Source organism: Balaenoptera acutorostrata, chromosome 12 (genome assembly GCF_949987535.1).
Source record: "Balaenoptera acutorostrata chromosome 12, mBalAcu1.1, whole genome shotgun sequence".
Lineage (NCBI taxonomy): Eukaryota > Metazoa > Chordata > Mammalia > Artiodactyla > Balaenopteridae > Balaenoptera > Balaenoptera acutorostrata.
Window position 1 is genome coordinate 75610531 of NC_080075.1, and position 15196 is coordinate 75625726.

The 15196-nt window shown below is 36.1% G+C and overlaps 1 protein-coding gene across 3 annotated transcripts in view; it reads right to left on the minus strand.

Annotated features, from left to right (window-relative positions):
• Window positions 1-15196, minus strand: part of UBXN2A (UBX domain protein 2A) — a 53975-nt gene that overhangs the window by 13691 nt on the left and 25088 nt on the right. For all 3 annotated transcript variants that reach the window (XM_057558097.1, XM_007183452.3, XM_057558096.1), the window contains exons 3-6: window positions 13555-13693; window positions 7651-7757; window positions 2831-2968; window positions 1498-1656 (exon numbers count right to left, since the gene is read on the minus strand). In XM_057558097.1, the coding sequence (XP_057414080.1) occupies window positions 1498-1656; window positions 2831-2968; window positions 7651-7757; window positions 13555-13693 (543 nt within the window). The remainder of the gene's footprint in view (window positions 1-1497; window positions 1657-2830; window positions 2969-7650; window positions 7758-13554; window positions 13694-15196) is intronic.

Sequence of the window (15196 nt, forward strand, 5' to 3'; positions counted from 1 at the left end):
AACTGATCAATAAATAAATATATTGGGGGCTTTCCTGGTGGTGCAGAGGTTAAGACTCCGTGCTCCCAATGAAGAGGGCCCGGGTTCAATTCCTGGTCAGGGAACTAGATCACACATGCATACCGCAACTAAGAGTTCACATGCCACAACTAAGGAGCCCACCTGCCGCAACTAAGACCCAGGGCAACTAATAAATAAATATTTAATAAATAAATAAATAAATAAATATATTGAGAATAACTGGAGCCAAGTTTCTCACTGAAGAAAGTTAAACTGAAGAAAGTGAAGTAGTTACAAATACGGAAAGGGGAAAACTAGAATAAACCCTGTGGTGGTGAACTGAAATTAGAGGTATCTATGTGAACTCATGGTTTTCGCTATGCAAAGATATAGAAATACAGATGTAAATGTGTGTGTATATATATGCATATGTGTATGTATGTATAGACACCTGTAGCTCTTTCCACTCAGAGGGCCTGGGAATGGTGGCAATAAGTATACCTAGTAACCAGATCCTCAATACCCTTGGCCACTAAAAAGAACCAGGGCTTCTTAGAAAACGTACAGAACGAACCTGAAAAAAAATTTTGTGCCAATAAACAAGAAAATGCTCAAAGAATGATGGGAAGATGTAAAAAGTTTAAAGGAGGTCCCAGGGACTTGGAAACCTATATACAATATGTTCCTACTTTAATTAAAATGAAAAAACATTTTAAGATGAGATAAAAGACTGGAAAAATCCATCAAACTAGTAGTAGTGATTATCTCTGGGTGATGGAATTTAACTTGATTTCAATTTCTTTCAGTACTTTCCTGTATTATCATTCCTTTTCTACAATTAACAGAAAAATACACACATAATGCTAATGATCAACTTAAAAACATATTAAAAATAATTCTTTTAAAATTATGTATCTAGGGCTTCCCTGGTGGCGCAGTGGTTGAGAATCTGCCTGCTAATGCAGGGGACACAGGCTCGAGCTCTGGTCTGGGAGGATCCCACATGCCGCGGAGCAACTAAGCCCATGAGCCACAATTACTGAGCCTGCGCGTCTGGAGCCTGTGCTCCGCAACAAGAGAGGCCACGATAGTGAGAGGCCCGCACACCGCGATGAAGAGTGGCCCCCGCTTGCCACAACTAGAGAAAGCCCTCACACAGAAAAAAAGACCCAACACAGCCAAAAATAAATAAATGAAAAAAAAAAAAAAAATACAGGATGCCCACTTCAATTTGCATTTCAGATAAACAATGAAAAATATTTTTTAAAAAATTATGTATCTAGGTAAGCAGGAAAACTAATGAAATGATAATCCATAAAACAGACTGAAAATACTTCATTAATGTCCAAGAATTTCCATTGTCATGAAACATTATATTTAGAGAACTATTTATTAAGATCCTTAGTTGTTAAAAATAGCTGTTGACTGACCTGAAAAGAAGAAATACAATTAAAACTTAGGGAACAAATCAGACAAATAATGAAATGGAAGACTCACCTATGAGAAATGTTAAATTTCTGGACAATCCTTTTCCCATTGGCTAACCAGATCTGTATATTAGTGATGGGTTCCAGACTGTTTAGTGGGACAGTAGACAACTTATTTTTATTCTCAACTTCAATAGTCTTCGCTTTAGAAACAATTTTTGGTGTAGCACTAAGAAAATGCAGACAACAAGTCAGATGCATGTTTTTCATTAAGCAGAACTTTATCATTAAACAATTACTATAAAAACTTTACAGTAAGTATAGCTTTTAGGAAGATTTTAGCTAGTCACAGCTGTTCCCTAACACATAAAGATATTAATATCAGTTATATCCATCATACATGATGATTATAGGAATCTAACAAAATTATGCACATCTAAGTAATTTGTAAGCTTGTGGACTGTTACGTAAGTATACTTGAAGAGTATACTTATGTATTTGAATAGTGCCTTACAGAACAATTTTATAGTGCTGACAGATCTATGGGCTTTACCTTTACCTACCCCCCAGGTTAAAATTTCTAAAAGAAATTATAAGTTCTCTGTAGAGAACAGTCCTTGGGTTATAAAGGAAATGAAAGGAAACAAAGTATTTCCTCATCACTCTGAAAGTCACATTGGGATATTTTTACATGTGTGGATGAATATGCATTTATATACCGTACCAATCTTGATAATTAATATATGAGAATTCATAAAAATGAAAGCAATCCTATATTTAACCTCTTTGCATATTCTGCCATAGGCATAATTAGATAAGATGAATACTGCAAAGTTTGAAAATATTGGGCTGGTCAAAAAGTTCATTCGGGTTTTTCGGAAGAGCTTATGAAAAACCCGAACGAACTTCTTGGCCAACCCAATAATTAAAGGCTCTGATACTGATACTAACTTTATCAGGCATTGTTTCACTTTTATTACCTCAAAATTCAGATAATGATCAGAGAACACAATGCTGAAGGCATTGGTAACTATAATACAGAACCCTATGTCCAAACGCTAGCCTATGTACTCTGACATTAATGGCAAAGCTCAAGTGGTGGGTGCAAGGGAGAAAAAATGATTTATCCACCCAATTTTGCCCAACGTCCTCATTAGGCCAGGCACTTTTGATCAGATAAAACCAAAAAAGCCACCATGACTTTTTAGTGTAGTGCCAGCATATGTTAATTTACACTAAGGTGAATATGACTTAGAAGTTCTCATAAAAGTTAACATGAAAAATCTCATTTCCAATGGGAGAAATGGTAACTCTATATATGTGGTCTACATAGTAAAATAATGACAGGCTGAATATTAGTCAAACCTCTACTTATGGAAATTACAGATCATGAGCCTACTCACCTTCCCAGTCTATGACCCTGTCCTGAGAAGGGCTGGAACACAGGCTTCGTTGACATACATACTTCATTTTTCTTATCTTCAACTTTAACATCGACCTCCTCTTTATCAAAAACTCCCTGTAATTCTAAAGGTAATTCCCTTGGAAAGTAAAGAAAGAAAGTGATAAAGCCCCTAATATGTTTTTTCTTTCTCTGAAAAACATACTGTGCATGTAAAAAGAATAGAAAAATATACAGAAATAAGAGGCATATATATTCTATACAATAAAAACTAAATGTATTTAAAATAATACAGTTAGAGAAAAATCAAGCTCTTATTTCATTCTTTAAAATGAAAATATAGCTACATGCTGGTTCTAGAAAAACAAGACATAAAAAAATGTAAACACATATAGATTTAAGAAAGAAAATGACAGCCCACCTCCCCCAAAAGTGACAGCCCTTATAATTCCACTCTCACTCTAATAAAAAACTTTGGGGTGTATCTCCTAAATTTTCTCTCTACATATAGTAAAATTCCACATAATAATTATATTTTTTCCAAAGATGGTATCATTCTATGTACATTATTCTGTATTTTGCAAACTGCTTTAAAAAAAAAAAGCAATATACCACAGAAATCTTCTCACGTTAGTATATGGATATATGTCATTCATTTTTACCACACGCACACTGTTATTCTGTTATAAAGTAGATCAAATGGTACAAACATATAAAATACTCTTTTCATCTTTTTCTTACTGATTTGTAAGAAATATGTATATATTCCATTTACAGGATATATGTGAAACAAGTATTCCCAGTTTGGCATTTGATTTTACATAATCAAATTTATCTTTCTTATATTGCTTCTGGGATTCATGCCAACTATAACTATATGCAACAACATGGATGAACATCCCAAAGAAATAAGCTGAGTAGACACAAAAAATAAACATATTGCATTTACATAGAGTTCAAAAAAACATAAAATGAAAAAATTATAAAGAAAAGCAAAGAACAACTTACTACTAAAGTTAGGATAGCATTACTTCTGTGATATTGCTACAAATAATGTGTAATTTAATCTTATCATGAGGATGAAATCAGATAAATCTGAATTGAGAGACATTCTACATAATTTGGGCCCATAATCTTCAAGTGTCAAGGTCATTAAAAAAAGACAAAAACAAAAACTGAGAAACTGTTCCCTCCTGAAGGAGACTAAAGAGACATGACATTTAAAAGCAATGTGTAATTCTGAATTGGATGCTTTTGCTATAAAGGATAATATTAAGATAAAAAGTGAAACCTGAATACATTCTGAGGAATAATTGGTAATAATATTATACATCAATAGATGGTTGTATTGTGGTTACATAGGAAAATATATTTCCTTTTTAATAAAAATACAAACTAAAGTATTCAGGATGATGAGGCATCACTTTAGCAACTTACTCTCAAATGCTTTTAGAAAAGTTCTTTGTACCACACTTCCAACTTCTGTATTAGTTTGAAAAAGATTCCAAATTAATTATATTATATAATATAGAGACATTTAAAATCTGTATATACATTGTACATATACATATATACAGACCTGTATATGTGTATGTATATATTGAAAATTGGTTAGATGTAGAATACTATCAACCCTTCTGAAATAAAAACTGACCAAAATAAGTACATTGCACAACTAAATTGATGTTACACATAAAATCATGTGCTAAGGACAGTGTCATAGGACAGATATTTAATTTTGTATATCTTTTTAGGAAAGCAGAAGCATGAATATGAGCATCAATTGCTGAATGTTCATGCTTTTTATTCATTAATTTTCTTTCTATCAATCTATCATGAAAGAGCAATCGGAGGTTCAGTTCGAATTTAAGCACAATTATAAGAAAACATAGGAGTAAGGGACTTCCCTGGTGGTCCAGCGGTTAAGACTCTGTGCTCCCAATGCAGGGGGCACAGGATCGATCCCTGGTCAGGGAACTAGATCCCACATGCCACAACTAAAAGATTCCACATGCTGCAACTAAGACCTGGCGCAGCCAAATAAATAAAATAAATAAAATATTAAAAAACAAAAAAAAGAAAACATAGGAGTAAAATCTTCAAGGCCCTGAATTAGGCGATGGTTTCTTAGATATAACACCAGAGCCAAAAGTGACCAAAAAAAAAAAAAAAATCGATAAATCAGACCTCATCAAATTTAAAACTTTTATGCCTCAAAGGACATCATCAAAAAATGAAAAGACAACACAAAGAATGGGAGAGAATATTGTCTCCAAAATACATCATGAACTCTTACAACTCAACAGCAAGGCAAATAACCCAATTTTAAAAATAGGCAAGGGAAAAAAAAAATGGACAAAAGATTTGTATAGACTTTTCTTCAAAGAAGATACACATGTGGTCCATAAGTACATGAAAAGATGCTCAGTATTACCGGTCATTAGAGAAATGCAAATCAAAACCACAACAAGACACCAGTTCTTATTCACTTGGATAGTTATAATTTAAAAAACGAGACACTAACAAGTGTTGGCAAGGATATGGAAAAACTGGAACTATCATACACTGTTGGTGGAAATATAAAATGGTGCAGTAACTTTGGAATACAGTTTGGCAGTTCTTCATAAACAGAGTTAACAACAATTCCACTCCTAGACCTAAGAGAATTGAAAACATATGTCCACACAAAAACTTGTACACAATGTTCGTAGAAACATTATTCGTAATAACTAAGATGTGGAAATAACCCGAATATCTATCCACTGATAAATGGATAAACTAAATGTGGTATACCCATACAATGCAACACTATCTGGCAATAAAGAGGAATGAAGAACTGTTAAAAGCTACAACATGAATGAACTTTGAGAACATTATGCTGAGTGAAAGAAATCAGACATAAAATGATTCCATTTATATGCAATGTTCAAACTAGGCAAATCCATAAAAGTAGAAAGTAGATTGTGGTTGCGCAGGGCTGTGAGGAGGGGCAAATGGAGAGTGATTACTAGTATGGGGTTTCCTTTTAGGGTGAAGAAATGTTCCTGAATGAACAGTGCTGATAGTTGCATAACTGTGAATATATTAAAAAATAATGAATTGTATACTTTAAAAGGGTAAATTCTATGGTAGGCTAATTATATCTCAATAAAGTGGTAATTTAAAAAATAAAGTTATTATTTTTAAAAAAATTAAATACAAGGATAGTCACAGATATTTTTTGATAGTGGGAGACATAAGAAATAATCATATTATCAACAACTAAGCATATATATAAAAATTATGGGTCATCATTGTAACAAAACAATATGCAGATATAGTCAAGTATTTCAAGATAGTCAAAAAAGTTTTTTTAACCATATTATTATTTTTAAAAATAAAGTTATTTATTTATTTATCTATTTCTGGCTGCAGTGGGTCTTTGTTGCTGCATGTGGGCTTTTCCCTGGTTGTGGCTAGTGGGGGCTACTCTTTGTCGTGGTTCGCAGGCTTCTCATTGTGGTGGCTTCTCTTGTTGCGGAGCACAGGCTCTAGGAGCATGGGCCTCAGTAGTTGTGGCACGTAAGCTCAGCAGTTGTGGCGCATAGGCTTAGTTGCTCCAAGGCATGTGGGATCTTCCCAGACCAGGGCTTGAACTCATGTCCCCTGCATTGGCAGGCGGTTTCTTAACCACCGTGCCAAAAGGCAAGCCCTGACAGGCAGATTCTTAACCACTGCATGACGAGGTAAGTCCCAAGACAGTCAAAATTAAAATAATATATATATATGTATATTATATTGGGACTTTTCTGGTGGCACAGTGGTTAGGAATCTGCCTGCCAATGCAGGGGACACGGGTTCGAGCCCTGGTCTGGGAAGATCCCACATGCCGTGGAGCAACTAAGCCTGTGTGCCACAACTACTGAGCCTGCGCTCTAGAGCCCGTGTGACACAACTACTGAGCCCGCGTGCCACAACTACTGAGCCTGAGCTCTAGAACCCGCGAGCCACAACTACTGAGCCCGTGTGCCACAACTACTGAAGCCCACGTGCCTAGAGCTTGTGCTTCGCAACAAGAGAAGCCACCGCAATGAGAAGCCTGCGCATCACAACGAAGAGTAACCCCCACTCGCCGCAACTAGAGAAAGCCTGCGCACAGCAAGGAAGACCCAACGCAGCTAAAAAAAAAAAAAAAAAAACCAAAAAAAGACACGTAGGATGTTATGTGGTATTAAGTAACAATTGGCAAAGTGAATTAATTTAAGTCAGATTTTGGTTGGTCAGAGTTCAAATTCCTGACCCTTCAAAATTACAGCTGTGGTCTTTTAAGAAAACTCATCTTATGAAAAAAATCTGAATTTATAAAAGAAAAAGTGTCTTTGAATGCATAGGAACATGTGAACAACATTAAAAGGAATCTTCTAAATGAAATATATCTAAAATATCCTTCTTGGACTTCCCTGGTGGTGCAGTGGTTAAGAATCCGCCTCCCAATGCAGGGGACACGGGTTCAAGCCCTGGTCCAGGAAGATCCCACATGCCGTGGAGCAACTAAGCCCTTGCGCCACAACTACTGAGCCTGCGCTCTAGAGGCCTCGAGCCACAACTACTGAGCCCACGTGCCACAACTACTGAAGCCCACACGCCTAGAGCCTGTGCTCCACAACAAGAGAAGCCACCGCAATGAGAAGCCCGCGCATCACAACAAAGAGTAGCCCCCGCTCTCCACAACTACAGAAAGCCCACGAGCAGCAATGAAGACCCAACACAGCCAAAAATAAATAAATTAATTTAAAATAAATAAATAAATAAAATATCCTTCTATTTACAAAGATTGCTTACCCTTTTTTGATGGAGTTCAGAAACTGCTGACTTGCACCATCAGAATAACTTCTGAAATCATCATTGACTGTGAATCCATTTTTCCATAATTTTATACTTATATCTGCCTGCAAAGCAGTAAGGAAAAAAATGCATCATGTTAATAAATGAAATGTACTAATAAACTAAAAGTCCCTTGAAACTTTCTTCTATCAGTGTATATTTTATGTATCAATCTTTTCTTTAAAATTGAGATATACCTGACATATAACATTGTATTAGTCTTAGGTATACAACGTAATGGTTTGATATATATATCTATTGTAAAATGATTACAGAATAAGTGTAGTTAACATCCATTACCACACACAGCTACAAATTTTTTTTTTAATTTTTATTTATTTATTTATTTATGGCTATGTTGGGTCTTCGTTTCTGTGCGAGGGCCCTCTCCAGTTGCGGCAAGTGGGGGCCCCTCTTCATCGCAGTGCGTGGGCCTCTCACTATCGCTGCCTCTCTTGTTGCGGAGCACAGGCTCCAGACGCTCAGGCTCAGCAATTGTGGCTCACGGGCCTAGTCGCTCCGCGGCATGTGGGATCTTCCCAGACCAGGGCTCGAACCCGTGTCCCCTGCATTGTCCTCAACCACTGCGCCACCAGGGAAGCCCTACACATTTTTTAAATATACCATTCTTAACAGCAAGCTTCAAATGTAAAATATCAAAAATTATAATGTACACATAAAATATGGTTCATAATGAATAATATTTTAAAATAATTCATTAATAATTTTGTTTAAGAGAGCTCATTTGCAAAAATATTCTGTGCCCTGTCTTAGAGGACACTAAAGCTTTCTGGCCAGAACAGACTTCTCAACAGTTAGAGAAGGACTTTGAAATGACTTGAACATTAGACTTTGAACATTAAGAATAATAAAGGGGGAAAAAAAAAACTATGAGTAATTAATGGCTATTCCTTCAAATATAAACTATCAGTGTTACTGTTATCAATATTTCATCTCTCAACATCTTGTTGATCATCTCCTAAGAACATTATTTATTCACTCATTCAATCAAAGAAGTCACTGTAGAAATACAGAAAGGTTCAGAAATACAGTAGAATGCAGGGATGCTTCAGGCTGAACACAGAAGGACTGATTAAAAACCATTTAAGAAAATAGACTATTAGAGGCCTTCCCTTGTCTCTAGCATTTATTCATTCAGCATATGTTTACTGAGTGACTAATATGTAACAGACACTCCATTAAGATGTTAGGGAAAACAATCACAATAATGATAGCATATATTATTAGCCTGCCTGCCTGTCTATCTGTCTGTCTACGTACCTATCTGAGAGAGCACTTGTGTGTACACTTATATGTACCAAAAACTGTTTAAAGTACTTTCCCTACATAAATTTATTTAATCCTCCTAAAATCCACACAAGGTGGGTATTATTATTATTATCCTTTTTATAGATGGAAAAATAGAAACACAGAAGATTAATTAAATTGCCCAATATTACATAGTCAGTAAGGGTGGAGCTGGGGTTGGAATCCATACTATCAACCACTATACTATATTACCTCTTTTTTTTACCTGTAACCAAACTGCCAAGACTCTGCTCTCATGGTACTCACAGAAAAGAATAAGAAATAAAAAAATTGTACAAATGAACTTACTTACAGAACAGAAATAGAGTCACAGATGTAGAAAACAAACTTATGGTTACCAATGGGGAAAGTGGCAGGGAGGGATAAATTGGAAGATTCGGATTAACACATATATAAAACAGACAACTAATAAGGACCTACTGTATAGCACAGGGAATCCTACTCAATACTCTGTAATGACCTATACAGGAAAAGAATCTAGAAAAGAGTGGATATATGTATATGTGTAACTGATTCACTTCGCTGTACAGCAGAAACTAATACAACATTGTAAATCAACTATACTCCAATAAAAATTAATTTAAAAAAAGAGAAAAGAATGAGAACAAAACAAATAGGAAAAGAGCACATAAAGACACTGAGGAGGGGAATTCCCTAGCAGTCCAGTGGTTAGGACCGGTACTTTCACTGCTGAGAGCCCAGGGTTCAATCCTTGGTCAGGGAACTATCCCACAAGCTGCATGGCACGGCCAAAAAAAAAAAAAAAAAGACACTGAGGAAAACAGAAGAAACTTAAAAACAAAAATCCAAAAATGATAATTAATACACTTATATAAGAGAGGATGTCTGAAAGGGAGTAGGAGGGAATATTCAGGGAGCTAAAGAGCTCTTAGAAACTTAAAATGGAAATTAAATAAAAGGATTGAATATAAGGTTGAAGAAATATTACAATTAAAATAGAACAAAACAACAGAGGTGGAAAACAGGAGAAATAATAAGAGACTCAGTCCAAGAGATCCATTATCTAAGTAAAAATATTATAGAGAGACAGACAACAGAGGGGAGCAAAATATCGAGAAGCAACATGAGAAAATGTCCTAAAAGAGTAATATACAAGTTTCTGTATTGAATGAATGAAAAAGAATCTATACCAAGGCCCATCAGAACATGAGGAGATTAAAGAAAAGATGCTAATAGGTTGCAGGGAGCAAAAACACGCCACACACACAGGCTCAGATGCCAAAACAGCAATCTATCAATCATGTGTGAAGGCAGAATAAAGGCAAATTCAGGTGCGCAAGGTTTTAAGCCATCCATTTCCCATGCACTCTTTTTACACGCACTTTCTGCATAAAACACCTCAAGACTGGCTTCATAAAAATGGAAACATACAGGGTAGGGGTTGGGAGAGGCACAGAATTCAGTGCACCAGAAGTGAGAGGAGAGATAAATAAAGTGCTCAGGATCATAGATTCCAGGGCAGCAGCAGTGTAACTCCCCTAGAGGACATCGGAGAAAGAAGGCCTCCACCAGTTGTCCTGCAGAAAAAATTAAACTGGTAAAATTATCTAATATGTTCAAACATACTGGAAAAAGATACAGCCTGCTATCAGAGTTCGGGGATGAATAAATGACAGGCACAAAGAAATAAAGGCAATATGGAAGGGAAAAAACTATTAATTCTAATGAAAATTTAAAAGGCAGTCAGGAAAAGAAATATAACACACTATATGACTCAGTGATGCTGTACAGTATTTACAAAGTCATAAAGATATAAACAATGATAACTGATTTAATCCCAAATTATGATATAATTATGTTAGTCAAATGAGAGGAGGTGGTTTGGGGATGAGGGGAAGGAAGAATAAGAGCTAAATTCTCATTTTCTATTTTTAAAAAGTCAATACATAATTTGAAAAAACTAAAAAATCAAGAACTATCATTATTAGTATATTATGAGAAATATAGTCTTTATACAAGAAGAAATAGTTAAGACTACCTCTGGGTAGTGATTACCTCTGGGAAGTAGATATCACGGCCATGGAGGAACCGGGCTGCTATTTTTCAACCTAAGTCCTTCAGACTTCAGTCTGAAGAACTAAAGAACTCTCTCCGAGCTCTCAATGCAGGGGGTCCGGATTCGATCACTGGTCAGGGAACTAGACCTCACATGCGTGTCGCAACTAAGAGTTTGCATGCCACAACTAAGGAGCCCGCCTGCCGCAACTAAGACCCAGTGCAACCAAATAAAATAAATAAATAAAAAATATATTAAAAAAAAAATTTTAAAGGCAAATTAAGAGTAAAGGGATCTCTTTAATGTCTGACTTCGAAAAGCCAGCTAGATTCTCATAATTGCTGCTGCCTTCAGTCTGCTGTGATATGGCATTTTGATTGAAGTACATTTAAAAAAAAAAAAATCAAGCCTCAAACAGATATGTAGTTGCAAAAAGAAGCATTTTAATAGTTTTTCCAAGATACTACATCAAAATGTAGTAAGTGGTAGTATCTCAAAAGTTAGTTGAAAATATCACATGATAACACATATGTAGAATCTAAAAAAATGATACAAGTGAATATATTTACAAAACAGAAACAGACTCATAGATATAGAAAACAAACTTATGGCTACCAAAGGGGAAAGGTGGGGTGAGGGATAAATTAAGAGTTTGGGATTAACAGATAAACACTACTACATATAAAATAGATAAACAACAAGGGCCTCCTGCATAGCACAGGGAACTTATATTCACTATCTTGTAATAACCTATAATGAAAAAGAATTTGAAAAAGAATATATATATTACATATATTTTACATATATTATATATATCATATATATTTTATATACATTATATATATTATATATATTTTATATATAATATATATATATATAAAAAAAACTGAATCACTTTGCTGTACATCTGAAACTAACACAACTTTTTTCTTTTTTTGGGCACACCACGTGGCTTGTGGGATCTTAGCTCCCCAGCGAGGGACTGAACCTGTGCCCTCAGCAGGGAAAGCTCAGAGTCCTAACCACTGGACAGCCAGGGAATTTCCTAACACAACATTTTAAATCAACTGTACTTCAATTAAAAAAAAAAAAAGTTGAGGGACTTCCCTGGTGGCACAGTGGTTAAGAATCTGCCTGCCAATGCAGGGGACACAGGTTCGATCCCTGGTCTAGGAAGATCCCACATGCTGCGGAGCAACTAAGCCCGTGCGCCACAACTACGGAACCTGCGCTCTACAGCCTGCGAGCCACAGCTACTGAGCCCACGTGCCACAACTACTGAAGCCTGCGCGCCTAGAGCCTGTGCTCTGCAACAAGAGAAGCCATCGCAATGAGAAGCATGCACACTGCAACGAAGAGTAGCCCCCGCTCGCCGCAACTAGAGAAAGCCCACGTGCAAAAACGAAGACCCAACGCAGCCAAAAATAAGTAAATGAAAAATAAAAAAATTTATTCAAAAAAAAAAGTTAGTTGAGAATCTGAACATGGAATCTGAAACTTAAAGGTATATTTATTAATATGACAATAATCCTATCAGAAATATCTTTTAAGTTTTGGGAAGCTGTCAAGTGCATGATGGCAGTTTATCAAAATTCTTACTTTCACTTAAAAAAGTTGATAAAATCATATCTTATCATTTGCAACAAATACTGTAAGTTGTTTCCCTTGAAGTGTCAGACTTACTTCATACATTTTGAGAAAATGTCTGCAGAATATCCAAGACTGAATAACTAGTTGTCTGTAAATCACTTTCATGTAAAAACAGTACACCATGAAAAAGCAGAGTGTCCAGGGCTTCCCTGGTGGTGCAGTGGTTAAGAATCCGCCTGCCAATACAGGGGACACGGGTTCGAGCCCTGGTCTGGGAAGATCCCACATGCCATGGAGCAGCTGGGCCCGTGAGCCACAACTACTGAGCCTGCGCGTTTGGAGCCTGTGCTCCGCAACAAGAGAGGCCGCGATAGTGAGAGGCCCGCGCACCGCGATGAAGAGTGGCCCCCGCTCGCCGCAACTAGAGAAAGCCCTCGCACAGAAACGAAGACCCAACACAGCCATAAATAAATAAATAAATAAATTTTAAAAAAAGCAGAGTGTCCAGCTTGTATCTCAAGCAATGGTACTTTTCCTTAAGATACTTCTGTATATTGTAGAAATGTTTTACATACACTTCATATTTTATCACATAGAATATTTGTAAGATGTGTATTAAAGAGTTGGGATTTAATGAAATGTGTAAATTTTACTGCTTCATCAAGGAAATTTTTAATTGAAACGAGTGTTTTGTCCCCCTGCAAGTTCAAGGAAAGAATACAGTAGTTACTGGTTCAGAGTGGTATCACTGCCTCAATTCCTCCTAAGGTGCCAGTTTTGCCTACCATTGCTTTTGCAGTATCAGTGCAAACTCAACACATTGAAAAAAGTAAATAATATCTTACTATTATTATGAAAACAGTTTTGACCTCTAAAGGGCCATATTTTGAGAAGCACTGGGAAAGAAAAAATTTATGGACACTTACCTGTTTCTTTTGTTCAGTGGGAGACACACATTTGGCACCAACCTTCTGAGCTTCCTCAAAAAGGCTGTCAACAAAATATTCACAATTTGTTTGCTGATTATCACTAAGAGGTTGGTGGTCAGATCCTGTTTCACAAACCCTATACACACACACAAAAAAGAAAAATAAGCACTATTAACCACTAATTCTCTAAAAATTTACACAAATTTTTCTAGTTAAAGGATCTAGAACTGACACGCTACCTCCATGCCTGCAGTTGAGACTCTCTTCTGAATTAACATAGTAGATATGTGGCCTCGGGAAGTCATTAACACTTGTGGTCCAGAGCAGGGTTTTCTCAACTTCAGTCCACTGATATTTGGGGAGGGTTAATTCTTTGTTGGGCAGGCTGTCCTGTACACTGTAGGAAGTTTAGCAGCATCTGTGGCCGTTAAACCACTAGACGCCAGTAGCATGGACATCCCCCAACCCCCAGTGTTATAATAATAAAAAACATCTTTAGACAATGCCAGATGGCCTCTGGGGGTGGGATGCACAAAACTTCACCAGGTTGAAAACCACCGGTCCAGAGTAAAAACACGTGTTCTTTGTAAAGCTCTCAAAATGGCTTTAAGAGGGGTTGCTATGTACTTTTTGGTAACACAAAGCACTCTTGAAACTAAAGGTGGTAAGGTGTGAGGAACAGTCATAATCATACTTATGCTCCTTTGCACACTTCAGAATGAAATTTCCCACTCAAGACTTTCATCTGTAGTGGTTTAATACTCTACCGGGTTTTTTTTTTCTTTCTTTCTTTTTAAATTGAGGTACAACTGACATATAACATTATTTTAGTTTCAGGTATACAACATAATTCAATGCTTGTACGTACTGCAAAATAATCACCACAATGTCTAGTTAATTGTTAACATCCATCACCATGCATAGTTACAGAATTTTTTCCTTGTGATGAGAACTTGCAAGATTTACTCTCTTGGCAACTTTCAGATATACAGTACAGTGTTATTAACTAAAGTCTCCATGATGTACATTATATCCCATGACTTATTTATTTTATAACTGAAAGTTTGTACCTCTTGACCACCTTCCTCCATTTTGCCCACCCCATCTACTATTTTTGTATGTGTATGTGTGTTTATATTTTGTCATAAAAGAAATATTACCTAAGATTTTGTTTGATAAAAGGATGGTTTCTGGTTGATCTTTTCTAAAGTCACATAGAAAATTCATAAATGTACTGAGAGATAATTTCTCAGATTTCTCAGATAATAATCAACACTTTTATAGTTCTTACACTGTGCCAGGATCTGCAAGGCAGATATTTTTATCCACATTTTATAGATAAGGAAAATGAGTCACAAAGAGGTTAAGTTACATGTTAGAGATTACACAGCTAGTAAGTGGCAGAAACAGAATTCAAACGCTGTTAATCTGTCTTCCAAGTCTATGCTCCTAGCCATGATACATTATAAAGCCTCTCTTAATAGCTAATATTTACTAAGCATTTATTAATACATGTTAGGAACCTTTCTAAGCGCTTTACATGTGTTTACTCTTTCAATCTTCACAGTGACCTAAAAGGCACATATTGTTTTGATCCTCATTTACTAGGTAAAGAAAAAGCTTAAGTAATTTGCCCAAG